Genomic DNA, 16995 nt, shown 5'->3' with positions numbered 1-16995 from the left:
CCCCGTGAGCAAGGACAAGCAGAGCGCATGACAATAACAGAAGGCCAAATTTTCTGGTCCTCTCATGCTGTAAGAGAAAAAGGAGAGTTTTAGCATGGTGGAGTCGTACTGGCGCAGTCGTGCACCGGATTCACGCAAGCCTTCTGAGCCCACGCAGCAGCAGCTGGGCTCCCCACCTTGATGCACACCGTGGAACTGCAAGTACGCATAAGGCGCAAATTATCACCCTTTTGTTGAATGTTGCAGGAATACGTGGTCAGATGCATAAACTCAGTGGCAGGATCCATCTGAACGGTCTGTAGCTAATTGGGTCAGACTTATCAGCGCACACGGTTAGTCGCGCAGCCTCACCATCTCAGCTACGACCTATGTTCCACCTGGAAGCAACCTGCCCTTACGTCAGGGGCGTGCCCGGATTATACTGAGAACAAATAATGCAGAGAAATGCGGTCCTAAGTGGCGTAAAGGCTGGCGGCATGAAAATGTAAAGTTGTACAGCTGTGCAGCAGTGGCCAGGCAGTCTCGCGGTTAGAAGGAAAAAAATGCAGTGAAAGAACAGTAATAGTTTCAAGAGCTCGACCTGTTGTACTTAGTTTCCTTAAAAGACATAAAAATAGCATACTAACGTGAGATGCCCAGCTGCGGAAGCGCCGCAGAAAGCTATGAGCGAAGCCCGCACAGCTGTTTCAGACCTTCGCTGCACCAGTGATTCGACTCAAGAACGTGAATCATGACGGTGGCGATGATGCTTTTGTTTTAATCTAAGGGCGCGAGCATTTCCGAAGATTGCGCTCTTGGCCACATGCATGCGCCTGAACAAGGGAATTTGTAAACCGCGCTAGAAACATATCTTTATGACTCACTAAAGTGGCAGCGCGAAAATCTCTGTAAGATGGATTGCCCTGGAAATGCACGCGTGCAAAGCGCGAAGCTATGAAGACTGCAAAAAAATTAGCAGTGGCTTAGCTCTCCTATGCCAGGATATACGTAGAGTGAGCTACGCTGAGCCGCTGAGCATCAACTGCCGCTGAGCAGCCGCTGAGCAGCCATTTCTCTCTCCTTCTCTATGGCTATACCACACTGGGAAACACTCCGCTATATGTATACCCCCACTGATACCTCTGCGCATGCGCACAAAATGAGAGGTGCTATCAAGCGGCTCCTGCGCAGCGTCAGACTTCGCTTCTGCGCAACGAAGGCGCACAGCTGGACACGCGCCGGCGCCAGTGCGTCTGCCGCGGCTATGACGCACTCCTTGGATTGCGCCGACCGGCGAGACGCGCGCGGCGGCGGCAGCTCCGGCGCGCCAGCTGTGCGCCGTGTGCCGTCACTGCTCCTCGCGCATGCGCAGCACGGCTCTACAGGAGCCACGCGGAACTGCTCAACCTCGGCCAGTGTAGCTCACGCTACAAAAGCGTTGAAGGAAGGCGGCGACATTGCTTCGTGCGCTGAATATCTTGGCCCACATCTTGCTCAAGACATCTTGGCAGCTTCACTCGCAGGTGACGTGGTATCACCATTCTAGTTGCCTAAACGTCTTTGACGGGAACAGGAACCGTCGCCACGGCTTTATAATTGTTACTACTGATTATAAACATAAAGCAGACATAGAAGGCCAACTGCCTCGCAGCTCCTGCCTCATGGAGCACTTCAACTACTCACCTTTGTTAAGGCCACCTTCCTTTTGACGAGGAAGGGACACCTCCGGCACCACACAAGTGCTTTAGTCCCTCCGCGTACGGCAAGCCTTCCCCCTGTCTCTACACGAGTCAGCGCTCATACACGCTACACAAGATCCCAAGATCACGGAAATCTGTACATGGTTGTTTGTGTGCCTCTCTGAGTATATGCTTCTCTGAGTCGTGTCCCTCTTTGAGATGCTGAGTATTCATGAATAGCTGGCCGCTGAACACCGCTTCACTATGGTGTTTCTGCAGCTCCACGTCATTGCATAAACTTATATGTAAGGTCCTGATTCGACTATTAATGTTGTTGGGTGCTCAGATTTTGTATTACACAGCCTACCCAAGGTTTTCTTCTCAGCCAAGAGTTATGCATCTTGCATCCCCAGGGCTCCCAACCATTCATCGGTGAGGGTAGCTGTAGTAGTCACTGTGTATCATTGTGGGGGTAACCTGAACTGAGTCATAACTCAACGGACGAACTGAGGAAGAGGGGCGCGGAGAAAGAAATGCAGATTTATACCGACCACGTTCCAACTAAGCTACACAAGGCCTTTACTGTCTTTACCTTAACCTCTGCTTCTCTCTCATCTTGTTTCCTTCACGGCGTATTCTAGGTTCCCCCAAGAGTAAGGCCTCTACCATGCGGCCGCACTTTCATCGCAACTTCCACCACAGGAAAGTACCAAGTCTCAAGACAAATCGATTTGAAGAGAAAGACAAAACAGAGACAGGCGAAAGGCAAAGACAAGGCAGACGCGAAACCAAAAGAGGCGCAATACAATGTCATAGCAAGGGAACGTTTCTGGACAACCGAAATCAGCCACCTCGTTAAAATAGACACGCATTTTGCAAATTTAATCAGCTTCCTGCCTTCTTTTTTCTTTTTCCTTTCTTTAGCATTTGCCTTCTTTCTGTGCCTCCTTCTGTTATTCCGTCTTTCGCGAGTTTTATAAGGCATTGTATATGACGACATAACCTGTCTTTTCGTTTTCTTTGTCGTTCTCGGTGCTCTTTTAATTTTTATTTCATTGTATGTCGCCTGCCACCATCAGGTGTTGGTGGCAGAAAAAAATATATATTCTTTGAAAGCTGGACTGGATTACAGTGGGTTGGGCGCTGTTGTATGACGGGCAGTGAGAGGTGCATTGTGAGTCTGTCTGTTGCTGGCAGGAAGAAAGAAAGAAAGAAAGAAAGAAAGAAAGGAAGAAAGAAAGAAGGAAGGAAAGAAAGAAAGAAGGAAAGGAAGAAAGAAGGGAAGAAAGGAAGAAAGGAAGAAGGAAAGAAAGAAAGAAAGAAAGAAAGAAGGAAAGAAAGAAAGAAAGAAGGAAGGAAGGAAGGAAGGAAGGAAGGAAGGAAAGAAAGAAAGAAAGCAAGAAAGAAAGAAGGGAAGAAAGAAAGAAGGAAAGAAAGGAAGAAGGAAAGAAAGAAAGAAAGAAAGAAAGAATGAATGAAAGGAAGGAAGAAAGAAAGAAAGAAAGAAAGAAAGAAAGAAAGAAAGAAAGAAAGAAAGAAAGAAAGAAAGAAAGAAAGAAAGAAAGAAAGAAAGAAAGAAAGAAAGAAAGAAAGAAAGAAAGAAAGAAAGAAAGAAAGAAAGAAAGGCCTGCTCACTTCCTCAAGCCGAGCCACAATCGCTACCACGTGCAGATAGTAGGAGAGTTGAAAGATGGGATAGAAAGACAGGATAGTAAAGACGCGCTAAAGACAAGGCCGATCCCGGAGGTAGTGCAATACCGGGCCAACCGGTGGCGGGAGTGAAGCATCCTTCAAACTCTCCGCCACATTTCCAAAAATAAGTCCAACTTGGACCCGTAACAGATACTCTACGGGGTCCGGACAATCGCTCTAGGCGCATTGTCAGGGGAAGAAGGTGCGCTTGTGGTCTAGGTACAGGAATGAATGTGTTTACAGCTTTCATCTGTCTGTCTCTAGTGAACATCCTCTGCGCAACCCCCGGCATTCGCTTGGTCGCTCCACTCCTGGCATACTGTGCTTAATTCCAATTTTCTTCTCCTCCTCCGATTTAAAGAAGGCTTTATGGCCTCAGCGCCTCTTGAGTCGAATCAACTGGTGGCAGCTTCGACATGAGCTCGAGTTGATCGCTGATACAAATGTTGCTGACTGCTGGTTGAAGATGTGCAGTAAGAACTAAGTCTTTGCCCGGTGTGACCATAGATTTGAACATGTTAAGCAAATCAGACCCGGTATTTATCTGTGAATAGCTTAGGATAGAACATCTAATTCGGGAAATTAAACATTCCGAAGTGAAAGATGAGAGTTCTGAATTCCACCAGCCTTTCTCTTCATTTCCGGCATAGCGTGGTGATTCGACTACTTTGCATCGGTTGAGCTTGAAACCCACACAGAGCTAGGCAGAAAATTTCAGCACACACTTAACAGGCTGCAACCAGTACGTTTGCTTCACAAACTTGTCTATGCAAAAACGTAGCACTCCTGAGGAAAAGGAATCAAAGCAACGACCAGCTTTTAAAACTGAAATAGTCATCACCACCAAGAAAATAAATGTCAAATAATGTGGTGGGTGTCAAAATGACAGTCGGCAACCATACAGGTTGCAGACCGCATAAGAAACTCGTTGCTTACCCCCAAAAATATTTCCAGACATTTATAAAGCACGCTAACGTGTTCATAAAGCAACACAGAGTCAATGAACTACATTGGCACGTAACAGCAGCCGACAGCACCGTTGTCTTTTCGAGTTCCCAAAAAACGCCGCCGACGTTGGGCCATCAGCACTGTTTACATTATAGCACGGAAGTTCGCATTTGTAGTTTCGGCATGACATGTGAACGGAACGAGACCTCATACAAATCATTACGCACATACACGCACGCACAAAAGAACCACAAAAGAAAAACGTATCTACACATAATCAACATAAGTGCAAGAACTGAAAAACCCGCGGGAAGAAGCATGGCTCATTGCTCTTCGCAGTCATGGTAAACTATTAGCGCTAATCCAGAGGGAAATGCCTCAAAACCGGGGTATCGTTATAAGTTATCCGCCCTGTCAAGTATACGACTCCAACATATACAAAGATAGCTTCAGGTCAAGAGAGAAAAAAATACTGGTGGTGTTGCCGTTGCGCGCCAAACATTTTTCTTGTTTTAGCGGCATGACCCTCTTGTCTGCATTCAAAGGCTATGTGTGGAAGAACAAATGTCATAGAGTTGTGAACTTGCAACCAAATTAGCGCCTGTGCCACAAATACATCAGTCTCAGCAGTGCATATAAGTTAAGTATTTGCACAGCATCACGAATAAACACACTTGGGGCTCTTGTTCATATCTGATCCAGCAGGGCAAGAAAAGGCCGTCGCGAAGGGATCGAAATGTTGTGCCGCTGCATTGCACACTTCCGACACTTTCAGTCTCTTCGAAAGGTCAAAGTAACAGTTGCTGTGACAGAAGGTGGAAAAAAAGATCTGTTCAGGAATGAAATGTGGGAGGCCCTTCAATGGCAAATCAGAGTCCCTATCTTTAAACTTCATGTACGCCGTGTAAGCGACGTCAAGGGCAGGCAGCTCCGGGTACGTAAACCTATTATTTACGGCCGCCGGACACCACGAGCCGTTCCACAGCGCGGAGGTCTCCAGCGCGTCTGTCGGCTTCATTACAGTGCCGCCGTTAAACAAGTGCGTCAACATGTCCAGTGCTTCGAAGATTTCCTTCGCGTAAATGAAGCCCAGACCTGCGTACGTCATGGCGCTAGTTCCGCCTTTGTAATAAAAGGGGGGTCTTAAAGCCGCCATGGACACGGACATGGTGTTGAGGATGGGGTTGTATGAGACGAGTGTGTTGCCGACGAAAGAGTAGACCTCGGCGGCGGCAACGTACTCCTTGGTGGTGAACAGCGTCGCGCTGCGGTTCTGCATTTGCAGGCGACTCCATCTCCACTCCCCGAAAAAACCGCCCTTTCCTCGGTAAGGCCCGCCGTAGAACTTCTCAAAGCCGCCCGGTCTTCCGAAATCAGCTTCAGGCCAGAGTACGGTGGACATGTCTTCGAGCACCGCCGCCAGAACCTTCCTCGTCGTCGCGTTCAGTCTGGCGTATGAGCGCAGCTTCTCCAGGGCGACGGCTCGGACATTCTCAAGTAGACCGACGATGTAAAGCCGCTCCGCCGGTGACATAAGTGTTTTATCAATGGACGCCAAAAGGACGTTGTATGTCGTGGCGACGTGGTCGAAGCAGACGATCCGTTGGAAGTACCTCCCGCTTCGGTGCTCGCTCATAGAAAGGAAGAGCTTGTTGCTCGTCGCAGCACCGACTGCCTGGACAAACCACCAAATCGTGTGGAAGAAAACCTCCTGAGCTGTGTTGTTATTGAAGATGGAGTCCGCAGCTTTGAGGAGATTTTCGTTGGTCGCAAGGAGAAGGTCGCTCACCGAGATATTCTGCTGGGTGCCGAAAACCGATCCGAGAGCCTTCGCCCACTCTTCTGCACCCACTTTCCTAATCCAGCTTGGCAGGCTTCGGATCTCCACGAGCCTCGGCTGCTTGTACGTGTCATGAAAGGCGGTGCTCAGGTGGCTCAAGACATGCGTCTGCACGCTGACCCCAGTTCTCAGGAAGAACTCGAAGGACTCCGAAGGTGGTCTGTATCTGAATATGCTTGCGTTGAAGTAGCTCAAATATATTGAATACGCGTCTTCGTACAACAGCAGCGTTTCGTGCAGACCGCGCCAGATAGCCGGGAGCGTAGAGGGGCTGAGGACAATTGCCCGCCTCCGCTGTAGAGGGGACTTTGCAGGTAGCACCCAGACTCGGAACCATAAGGGCACTGCCCAGAGCACGGAGAGCTCGAGGATCAGCCGGAGGGGCCGAGAGTAGTCTGTGATTGGCGGCCCGTGCTCGTCCTCCAGGGTGGGCCAGGCGAAGTTGGTTCCGTTCACGAGTTCGAGCAGACTCATCACGCCGTCAGCATCGTCGCTAGACCTGTGCATGCACTCGCGCATCATGCTTAGCGGCCTGTTGACCACGGCCTCCCTTTCGTAGGCGTTCAGGCTCATCTTTTCCAGGCTGATAATCGAAATCAGGATGGCCTGGGAATAGACAGTTGCGACCACGTCCTCATCCCCAATCTTCCAGCCGGGGCAGATGAAGGCGCTGAAGTCCTCGCAGGCTGATGGGCTACGGCTGGTGTCAATGCCCAAAGCCTGGGCATGCTCGACGCACCCGGGCGTTCCGCATACTTTAATCTCGCCACCCTTGCGCCTGCTCCCCGGTAAGAGAAACAGCACCAACACCAGTGTCGCCACAGACAGCAGTGTGACCAATGAGATGGCTACGGCGTTCATGTCCGGAACGAGGGACCTCACTTGCTTCGGGTGAGACGTGAAGCAGTCGTCTTCTAGGCGAGCCTTGAGGGGGAACTGGGCAAAAGTGAACGAACGTAGAAACAAGTTTATTCGCGAGGCAAATGATGCAATTAGCTCGAGAATGAAATGGCTATAAAAATATAGGCCTCAACTTGCCGTAGTGTACGTAAACCTCCCTTATATATACATGAAAACATATATTTCTCTGTTTTTGTATCTCTTAAGTGTTGCAACCCGCTCCCGATTGAAGTCTTTCACCTTTGGGGCTTGAGTGTAATGAAATAAATAACTAAATGTTTGACAACTGAAACGCCGCCTGTACGAAGGTGTTTCAGGCCAACCTGAAGGGTTGAATACTCAAGCTCTGAACAGTGGTACCATTAGGGTAAGGCTTGACAACAGTAATAAAACATTTTCTTTTCTTACTATTACGAAAAGTGCGTGCAGCTTGATAGCAATAACGTCAGATTGTTGCTTGGTTTTAATTGTTTAAATGCAGAAGGGTCAAAGCACATCACTGCTAACCACAAACCGGGCTTCGAGATTAATTTAACGCATGCATATCACAGCAGAGAAGCCGCGCCAGATCAGAAGGAGCTTATACTGATTGGGAAACCGGTGGCTCGGATCCCGCACCTCCAGCATATGAAGGGCATCCTCAAACCAATGCACTAGCATTACCAAGGACTAAGAAAAGCGATATAGTTTGCTTTCTTTTAAACCACGTGAAGCATGACACAAAACTAACGGCTTTTTTTAAGTAAAAAATACATCGTGGTTGACAAAATTTAATCTGAGAACTTGTTTACCTGTGCGGTGCAGCGTCACACTATTCGGCTATAGCCGCACGGAAACGCACGCGTGGATGTGTTGGTTTAACGTTTCAAAGCGTGAAACGGGGTGACAGTGTTCTGAAAACGTCAGTTTAGAAATTTTGCTGTGTTTGCACAAACATGCCGTGGTACAATGTAAAGTCGGGTTCATATTCTATTCGAAGCCGTTCAATAAAATGGATTGAAACTATAGATTCCTCAAAAATCCTGTTTTCGTCGCCAATAAGGCCCTAAATCTTCGGCGTTTCCGTACACCTCCATTGATTACATCTTGGAACTAATCTTGATCGAGACATCCACGGGCTGCCTCCTTTGAGGCGTGTGGGCGATCACCTAGGACCAATATCCCCTGGAAAAATCCACTCAGTTATCAGGACAATTACATGCACCAAAATCAGTGGCTCCTCCCATATGCTGAAATGCTAAGCCACGCCTGCAAGGAACAGTCCTAAACTGCTGGTAACGCAAAGCCTGGAGCTGCAGTGGAGGCGGCAATTGATGATGAGAATTACAAGTTCCCAAAGCTTTTATTTGTATTCAGACACTCCTGTTCTATTAACCCTGAACCTTGCGTGCGCTCAAGGCCCCACTCAGCGCAAGCTGCCATAACAAATCGCTGTCTTAGAAGAAACACATCAAAAAAGTTCGGTGATTTATTTAAATGACAAGAAATCGCTGCCCGCGTGTGTCGCAGTGTATAGACAATACGGATATCTGACCTGTCCTGCTCCGGCAACTTTCTCTTCTAGACGGCAAAATCAGGTGTTCTGCTTACGTTAAGCCGTGTCGCTGGCTGCTGACGACGTACAAAGTTTTGTGCTTGCTAATCATATTGTTCTCCACAATCAGATTATCCCATTCCTGAGAACACGGTGCGAGGCGATGCCATTCAAAACATGCCGGCGCTTCCTTCAACTTTCGCTTACAGTATAAAAACACTTCTCAGAGCAGAACTATAATGATTTGTGTATGCGCTTAAAGAAGGCAACTGAAATTGGTTTTTCGGGGGAAAGGAAATAGCGAAGTATCTATCTAACATACGGCGGACACCTTAACCGCGCCGTAAGGAAAGGGATAAAGGAAGGACTAAGAAAAGAAAGAAAGAAAGAAAGGTGTAGTAGTGGACGCCTCTAGAAATATTTCAACCACCTGGACTGACATAGCACTGACGTAGCACACCACCCGGGCGCCTTAGCGTTTCGCCTCCATCGAAACGCAGCCTCCGCTGTCGAATTCGCACCCGGGTACTCCGTAACGGTACCGATTGTCATTTACCGATTCTTGAGGTCTGGGTGCTGGACAGACCGCGCTGGCGTCTTTTCCAGGAGGGAACGCCGTATCCCCCACTGCCGGTGACGAGGGTTGCAGCTGTGGAAACATCACGGTAGGTGGCGTATCGGGTGCAAGAGCTGGTTCCGTCAGGACGGGCTGGCAATGTTCACCGAGGCCTCGTCCGGGCAAGGCAGAGTCTCGGCCTCCGGGAACTGCTTCTGTCATGAAACAAGAGGAATGTGTTACAAAGTACACGTTTCCTAACTTGCCAGCAAACAGTTTGGTCGGTCCGACTGGTGTCCAACCGACGCGGTGGCTCAGTGGTTACGGTGCTCGGCTGCTGGCCCGAATGACACGGATTATATTCGGGCCGCGGCGGTCGAATTTTCATGGAGGCGAAATGCTAAATGCGCGCCTACAGGACGATATCAGAGCACGTTCAAGAACCCCAGGCGCTCTAAATTATTCAGAACCGCCACTAAGGCGTCCCTTATAGCCTGAGTAGCTTTAGGACATTAAACCACATAAACCGTAAAAGAAACACACTGGCATTCAACGGCGATAGCAGTGCAAGAATAGTCCCCAAGGGATTATATAATTTAGTTGTAAACTTCCAACTACATATGGTGATGTGGTTGTAGTATGTCGGGAAGTGGGGTGTGTTACAGTTTTGCTGCTTTTTTAGCCTCCGATCACCTCTGAGCGCCAAGATTCGAAGCAGCTTTTCGACTGCGATAGCTTTCAGTGTGAAAAACTTACAGGCACCATATTTTAAACGTTTAATTTCATTTTGGTCTCATTTGGTCTTGTGCCATTGGTCGCTGGTCCCGGTGCAGTAGGTCATGGAAAATAACATCGCGTTGTTCGTGCGACAGAAGCGCCCATAAAAGCCGCTGTTTCCAGACCGGCCCACACCCATGCAGCAACGGCGGATGGAGCAGACATCCGCCAATGACGGAGCACGACGACGTGTTTGGCATTGTTTGGCAAGCCTGTCGAGCCTGTGCGCCGCTACTTCTGTCTCAGGAAAAAAAATCGTGCGGTGGTTTGCACTACGAACTGGCGCCACATGGGAAGGGTGAAACGGCCGGACTGGATGCCGCGGCAGTACGACGCCAACCTCTGGCACTACGTAAAGACCGCCCTTGCCCGTGATTCGTAGTTGAATGTCACCGCGGCTCAACAGTGCCCGGTCGAGAACCTGTCGCCATCCTGCTTATCCCCCTTCCCTTTACCACCCTCACCAGATCCACTGAAGTGGCTCAAATGAAGTTCGCACCAACTAGCCAACCATCGTGCCCCACGTATATAAAGTCAACTGAATGCACAATCTAATCTCTCCTGCGTGCTGCCAGTGCTTAAAATATATTGCTTTCATGTTTTGACGTTTTAAAAGAGGAAATTAGTACCTTTTGCTGGAAGGACGATGGTCTTGGTGGAACGGTTTGGATTCATCTTAGATTCGACAGAGCTTGCTGGATTGTGGCTCGCATCTGTCGTCGAAGGAGCACCACCGATGTCAGCAACGGGCAGCTCTTGGTGGTCGGGGGCCTCATACAAATGCTCAGGGACGCTCGGACCTCTCCATGGAACGATGCTGCGGAGGTTTGAAATTCCGGAGGCCTCTGAGGATGGCGTCTCCTTAACAGTCGTTCCAACCGCAGCTTGCTCGGGTGCCTCGCTGGACTTGGACGAAGAGTCGACCGCCAAGCTCGAGCTGCCACGTGTTCCGCCAGCTCTGTTGTCCGCTTGACCGTTCGAGCGAGTCTTAGTTCTCTGCGGATCGACCGGGATATCTTTCAAACCGGCAGCGTCAGGTAAGTGCGACGTGACCTGGTCGGCTACCGCTTCAACCGCCGGTGAGATAACGGGTCTGGAGTGCTTCCTCACCGCATTGCTGTGCTTCCGCCGAGGTGCTTTCTTAGGCATAGCGGCCGTTGAACGAACGTCGAGGCGGCAGTACTAAGCAGTGATCTTCTTCTTTATGACGGGCCACAAGGCGCTCGCGGTGTTATCGTGTTTCATTTTCTTCATTTTCTGAATTCATGTCTGGCTAGCAGCGCCATCTGTACTCTGCACACTGCCGATTCTGCATAGCCGCGACAAACCGGCAGCATCGACATCGGCAGCGAAGACGTCATCTGTGTGTGCCTATTCCGGCAGGTTAGGTCGTAGTCTCCAGCGTGGCGCTCCCACAGGAAACGGTCACATAAACCGTCTGTTCCTTATTGATCATCACCAACGTGGATAATATAATTGTAGTGCTAAAACTTCGCCATATACTTAATCCCTTGTGAGAGCAGAAACTTTTTCGCTTTCTATAAACTTCCCCAGGGCTCCGTTCTCACCCCACAATATTTAATGTGGCTTTTATTCCTCTTGTTCGAGCCCTAGAGTCCATCCCTTCTATCCGCGTGCTTGCGTATGCCGATGATATAACCTCGTGGTGTTGTCATACAGATGCGTCGATTCATCAGTCGGTCCTCCAGCAAGCGCTGGGTGTATTGACATCTCACCTCCCACCTCAGTGTCTAACACTCTCTCCAACTAAATATTACGGTAGAATTTCGAGCCCTCAACTAGGCGGCGTCGTGGCGGTGGCGGCGCCGCCACCCTGTGGCTACGTCGCCACGCTCTTACGTGGTCTGTCACGTGGTGCGAAGCAGCTGCCGGCGGTTGGTCACGCGGTTGGTCACGTGGCCAAGTTCCACTCAGTCTACTGTAGCTATCGCGTCACTCCAGGATTAACCAAAGCTAAACCATTGGAGGCACAGCCTACTGCTCGTGCTTTAACAAGTCTCAGAAGGAGTCTGGACAGAAGTAGAGATTAGCCTCAGCGTTCGAATACACAGCATACGCACTTCCAAAGCTTTACAATGGACTTCCTCAGCCGAGGTCATAAGGGAGGAGTCGCATACAACACGACGATCTTCTCTTTCACCCCGCATAAATACATCTACTGTCGGGGCCAAATAAATCTCAAAACACGAGTGAAACGTGGCAAAACTGATACCATTTGTTTTTGTGTTTGGTTACGAAACTGAACGGTGCCGAACGCGACGGAGGTGATGTTTATAAGTGGAAAGCACCCTGTCCAGGCAAAGTGTGTATTTTTGTCTTATAATTAGGATTACGCACTTCAAACAGTTGGAACAGAAATAAAATAATAAAGCAGTCTTTCATTTAAATATTTTTCACATTCCGTGACCTGCCCCGGAGAACCTATAACAGTGATTGTTTATACATATTTCAGTTCTAAGCAAGAAACCCGGGGACTGGCAAGTCGAAGGCAGTGATGACAGAGAGGAGTTCTTTATTGGTCACGTTGTGAAATCTGGCGCAAAAAAAAGTGCTGTTAGGTAGACGGAATTGAAGAGATGGTGCTGTATTCACCCCTGTTCTCGTTCCGGGGCCAATCACGGCAGCACTTCGAACCTAACCCTGATCAGGTCATCTTTCACTTAACCGTCACTGATCGCATCATCGAGGCAAAGCGAGGTTGTGGTCCGAAGTCCTCCAGCATCGTTTGACGCTCCCGGCTTTGACATTCAGCATAATTATCGAAAATCCACTGTCTGAGCTCCCATTCCGCACCTCCATTTGGGTGCACAACAGCCAAGCTTAATGTTTGCTTTAACGGCCACTGAAGGGCGTCGTCCATGGCACCATTGTGCAAACGGTACAACCCTGTGAGCGCCAATTTATCCCTTTCATCTTTCAAGACTATGACTCCAGGTGACATATAGTAGCCGGATAGGTATACTTTATCGGCATCGTACCGAAAATACCCATTCTTGAGAGTTCTCTCTCGGAGAGATTCGAAGTTTTTCAGGAAAAATTCGCACCATAACACCTGCCTTGAAGTGTGTCTCAACAATTCGTCTCTGCAGTCCGCTGTCTTCCTTATTCCTTTCACTTCTTCCTTGGCCTCCTTTATGCCACCTGCAATCTGGGAAAATTTTTCAAGGTTCTCCCTCGCGGCTTTTGCAAACTCCTCTGTCACTTCTTTTTCCAGTCTATGCATGCCGTTCGAAATAATTTGCATACTCTCGCTGTGGGCAGCCGAACGTTCGTTCATATCTTTCCTGAGCGCCGTTATTTCATCGAGGCATTTTTTCAGAGTGTCCCTTTGTTCTGACCTTTCCTGGGCCACTTCTTGTCTCGTGGTGTTCTTCAGAGCGTCGATGCCTCTCCGCATTTCTCGCAGTGCATCTTGGCAGTTGTTGACTCCGTGAGAAACTTCACTGAGTCGGTCACTGTTTGCGCCGCTTCCAACGACCAGCCGCTCAAGGAGCGCTCTAATTTCATCCGCCCGTCCTTCGAAGCTTCGCGTGAACGATGCCAGGAGAGCTGCATCGTCCCTGCAGTTGGCTTCCCCTTCGCGCTCGGATCCAGGAGGCGACGCAGAGGTGCAGTACTCCGACCTAAAATGCTTACGGCGTTGCTGCAAAGAACGGCGGCCGAGCATTTGGGGCAGCTGATGGAGTGGTATCTGCATTCTCGGTGGAAGTGATGGGCGATCTCGGATGCAGGCAGGACTTCCCCGCAGTCGCTCTCCTTATTCCAGCACTCGACCTGCAAGTGATAAAGCACACACCGCATTTACAACCACGCTCAAATCTCGAGAAGCTCGGAACTCTGCTGTACTGTTATTGTCATTTACTTGCACTTTGGCGAATGTGCAGAGTCATTGTCGGAACGTTGATTTTTATTTCAAACAGTCGCGAAAGGATCAACATTTCTGTTGACATTTAAGAAGCGAAACAGTCTTTGAAACCAGAAGGAGCTGAGAGCAGTATATTTTACAGCTCGGCTGTTAATGGCTCGCTTCTCTAGCGCGAGTGGCGACGGCGTTGAAGCCCATCACTTGAACGGCGCCGCTGACGTGACCTCTGCGTCGTGACGTCACCGCGAGGTGGCAGCCATACGAACCCGCTCCGCGGAGGTGATCGCGCAGCCGCTACGTGAACAGCACGCGGAGGAGTAAAAGCAACCATGCATCTCAGGCCGGTGGATGCACACACCATCTGCCCATCCACACCGTTCGAGCAGAGGCGCAACGAAGGCGCCAAGGAGATCCTCTCGCGCGAGCCTCCGAGGCGAAGGAAAAGCGACGACGCAGAGAAGATCCCTCCGTATACGACCCACAAGCGCGCCATCTACGAAGGCAAGACCGTGCTGTAGGAGCCGCCGCCGAAGCCAAGCGCTGGACTCACATCGCCGAGAGTGAGGGTGCCACGAAGATATTTAAACTGTGGTTCCCTGCCAACGTTTTCGGACATATGCACTAATGTGTGATCGCCTGTGGTTCCAACGGGACTTAAGTCCAATGGCGGAGGGGTTCAAGGACACTTTGCGGGAGGCGTTCGGCGCCAGAGGACTTCTCCCAACATCAGCTGCATTGGTTAAACGCGTTACTGAGAACGCATAATTGCCGAGGCATATTATTCAACAACGGTGTCGATCACTACTGGACATTAGAAGATTACGTAGTTGAACAGAAAGGAGAAGAAACGACAACCACAGTGTATTCCGAACCCACGGATTCCGCGTATAGCGCGTGGTGCTCTAACACATGAGTTACGCCTTTTACGTTCAAGTGCGTCTGCTTTGCATGTAGCCTCACCGCAGCCTCGACAATGACAGCGGACGTGGAACCAGATTAAATGCCTCAAATGACCGGTATAATGTGTCTAATCGGTGTGTGGTAAGCTGTGAGAGAAGCCTCTTGTGCTACAGTTGACATAAAGGCTGCCAGAACTGAGACCATGTCTAGTTTGTTAAGCACACAGCGATAAGGAACTAAAAAGCTTGTTGAATATATGCACGAAAGAAGCAAATAGTCATTGAAAACAGACAGCTGGTGAAAGCTTATGAATAGGCTGCACGCGACTGAAAAAGCTTCGAACGCAGATGATTAGACAGCCGCTGCCGTAGCTTAGCCGGCAGAACACCGTACGCGACGCTTTCAGGCCGTGGGCTCGGTCCCCACCGGAGACATGCGGTTGTCTTTGCTTCTACTAGGCTGTTAGATTATTATCCATGTGACGAAGATGACTATGAATTTTTATGGCACAAAGGCATCTGTGGCCAAAGAGCGCCAGGATACGTAGAAATATACAAAACGCATAGCAACGGCTGAAATGAAATGCGCTTCCTAATAAGATTTTTTTCACCAGGAATACTCGTTTTAAATATTGCGGACAAAATAGAAAAACAAAAAATTTAAAACGAACACAAATCTGTATTTACGTGACAAAAACTCTCCAAAAAATGTATTTAAACAATTCTAGAAGTTACAAAATGATTCAAATTCTTTTTATAACCACATGCTGAGAGTGGTACCCAAACAAACCACCTCTGCTCTACCAACTTCGCTATGGCAGCGGCTGTCCAAACTGTTTTCAAAATCATTTGTGCTGCGTGCAACCCACCGCTGAGTGTCTTCACAGGCGACACCGTCGTCCATAGCGGCGTAGGGAGAAGGTCCTGTATTGCCCCAAGTGCCACGTAGAAGAAGTTTGAACTGTGGGGGCGGCAGCTGACCAGAACCCTCTAGTAATTTTCACAACCTAAAATACAGGCTGAATGTCGCGAGTCTCTGGACCAAACATAGAGCGAGATTACGCATTGAATTTGCACAGATTCCTACGTACTTCTTTAAAGCGCTCGAACATAGCGCTCCAGCTAGCTTTTCGGACCTTTGTTGCTTTCTTCTACAAGGACTCTGCAGCTTTTTGAGACACGAGGAATAAAGTACGATAAAAACGCAACTGCACGCATGATATCTCTAGGCTTCTCGTAAATAACGCCAGCATACTAATAGGGGTGATTCAGGGCACTCTAAAAATGTGTGTGCATCAGGAGCACAGTTAGACAAAGGATAGAGCCATTTCTCCTTTCGCGCTTACCTTTCTTTTAAGCAGCTCCTCGACAGGGCAGTCGTTCAGTTCGACGTCTTCCTCGTCACACCGGTGGCCGTCCAGGGGACAGACACGGGCTCCGTCCTGGGCGCACTGCTCGTAGCAGGACTGGCACAGGGTGTGCGTGCACTGAAGAAAGGCGGTTCTCCTCCGCACCAGTCCACAGACGCAGCATACTCTGTACGCCGGAATGGGCTTCACGAAGCTCAGGGGCCTCCAGTCCAGCTCCACGGCGAAACCGACCAGGGTGTACTGCCGACTTTCAGGAGGCATCGCTCTGCGCGTCCGCTCGCAGCTCAGCGGTGCGCACGAAGTGGCTGTAGGAAGTAAGGAAGGAAGGCCTCAGACGTTGCTGGCGCATACCCACTACGGGGGAGTGGCAAAGACACGGGCGGTTAATTGCTGGATACAGGAAAGTTTTGACGGGAAAAGTAGTGGTAAAAGGATGTAGCCTGATAGATTGGAAGACGGAAGGGCAGGGGTCCTGTTAACTTGGAGGTCGAAGACGGAACAATGGCTTAATGTGCATAATAGTATACAATGCCTGTAATGTTGCAATGTCGTGCTGACTGAGAGCGGGAAAAAGAAATTAGAATGGGAGTCGCTGCGTTTCTTGAAGAAAATTTTGCACAGCAGAGCGCACACCCCTGTCGCTTCGTCCAAGCAAAGAGGCGCCTATTGAAAGAACAACCGCGGAAGACACAGGCAAGCCCAGTTGATGAAATGGAATTTGCAAAAGAAGCTTCCTCAAATGAGAGAAGCGGCGGCAGAACCGCAGGAAATGATCTATTGTCTCAGGTTCGGCACAAAAAGGGCACAGTGGGGAAGCCGCCAGGCCAGATCTGTGAAGGTAGAAATTTAGAAGTGGAACCCGGCAACGCAAGCGCGTGAAAGAGACCTCTAGTCTGCGTGAGCGCCAGGCTTTGCTACTCCAAGGATGCAGAAGA

General features: G+C 49.5%; 1 protein-coding gene, 1 long non-coding RNA gene and 1 pseudogene across 3 annotated transcripts in view; all 3 read right to left on the bottom strand.

The window, feature by feature from the left end:
- Positions 1-705, bottom strand: part of LOC144135317 (uncharacterized) — a 3162-nt gene extending 2457 nt beyond the window's left edge. The window contains exon 1 of the long non-coding RNA XR_013315447.1: positions 627-705. This is a non-coding gene — a long non-coding RNA (uncharacterized LOC144135317). The remainder of the gene's footprint in view (positions 1-626) is intronic.
- The window catches only part of LOC144133060 (uncharacterized), a 25300-nt gene extending 8940 nt beyond the window's left edge, over positions 1-16360 (bottom strand). Inside the window, exons 1-2 of one of the 2 annotated variants that reach the window (XM_077665888.1) lie at positions 16037-16360; positions 12446-13700 (exon numbers count right to left, since the gene is read on the bottom strand). In XM_077665888.1, the coding sequence (XP_077522014.1) occupies positions 13299-13700; positions 16037-16321 (687 nt within the window). In that variant the 5' untranslated portion in view covers positions 16322-16360 and the 3' untranslated portion in view covers positions 12446-13298. Of the gene's footprint in view, positions 1-12445; positions 13701-16036 lie in introns of those variants that run through there. The other variant, XM_077665886.1, reaches the window with a different exon arrangement.
- Positions 3383-3553, bottom strand: LOC144135627 (U2 spliceosomal RNA; annotated as a pseudogene).
- Positions 16361-16995: the final 635 nt, after the last annotated feature.

Source organism: Amblyomma americanum, chromosome 5, assembly GCF_052857255.1.
Source record: "Amblyomma americanum isolate KBUSLIRL-KWMA chromosome 5, ASM5285725v1, whole genome shotgun sequence".
Lineage (NCBI taxonomy): Eukaryota > Metazoa > Arthropoda > Arachnida > Ixodida > Ixodidae > Amblyomma > Amblyomma americanum.
This window is presented reverse-complemented; position numbering and strand designations above follow the sequence as displayed.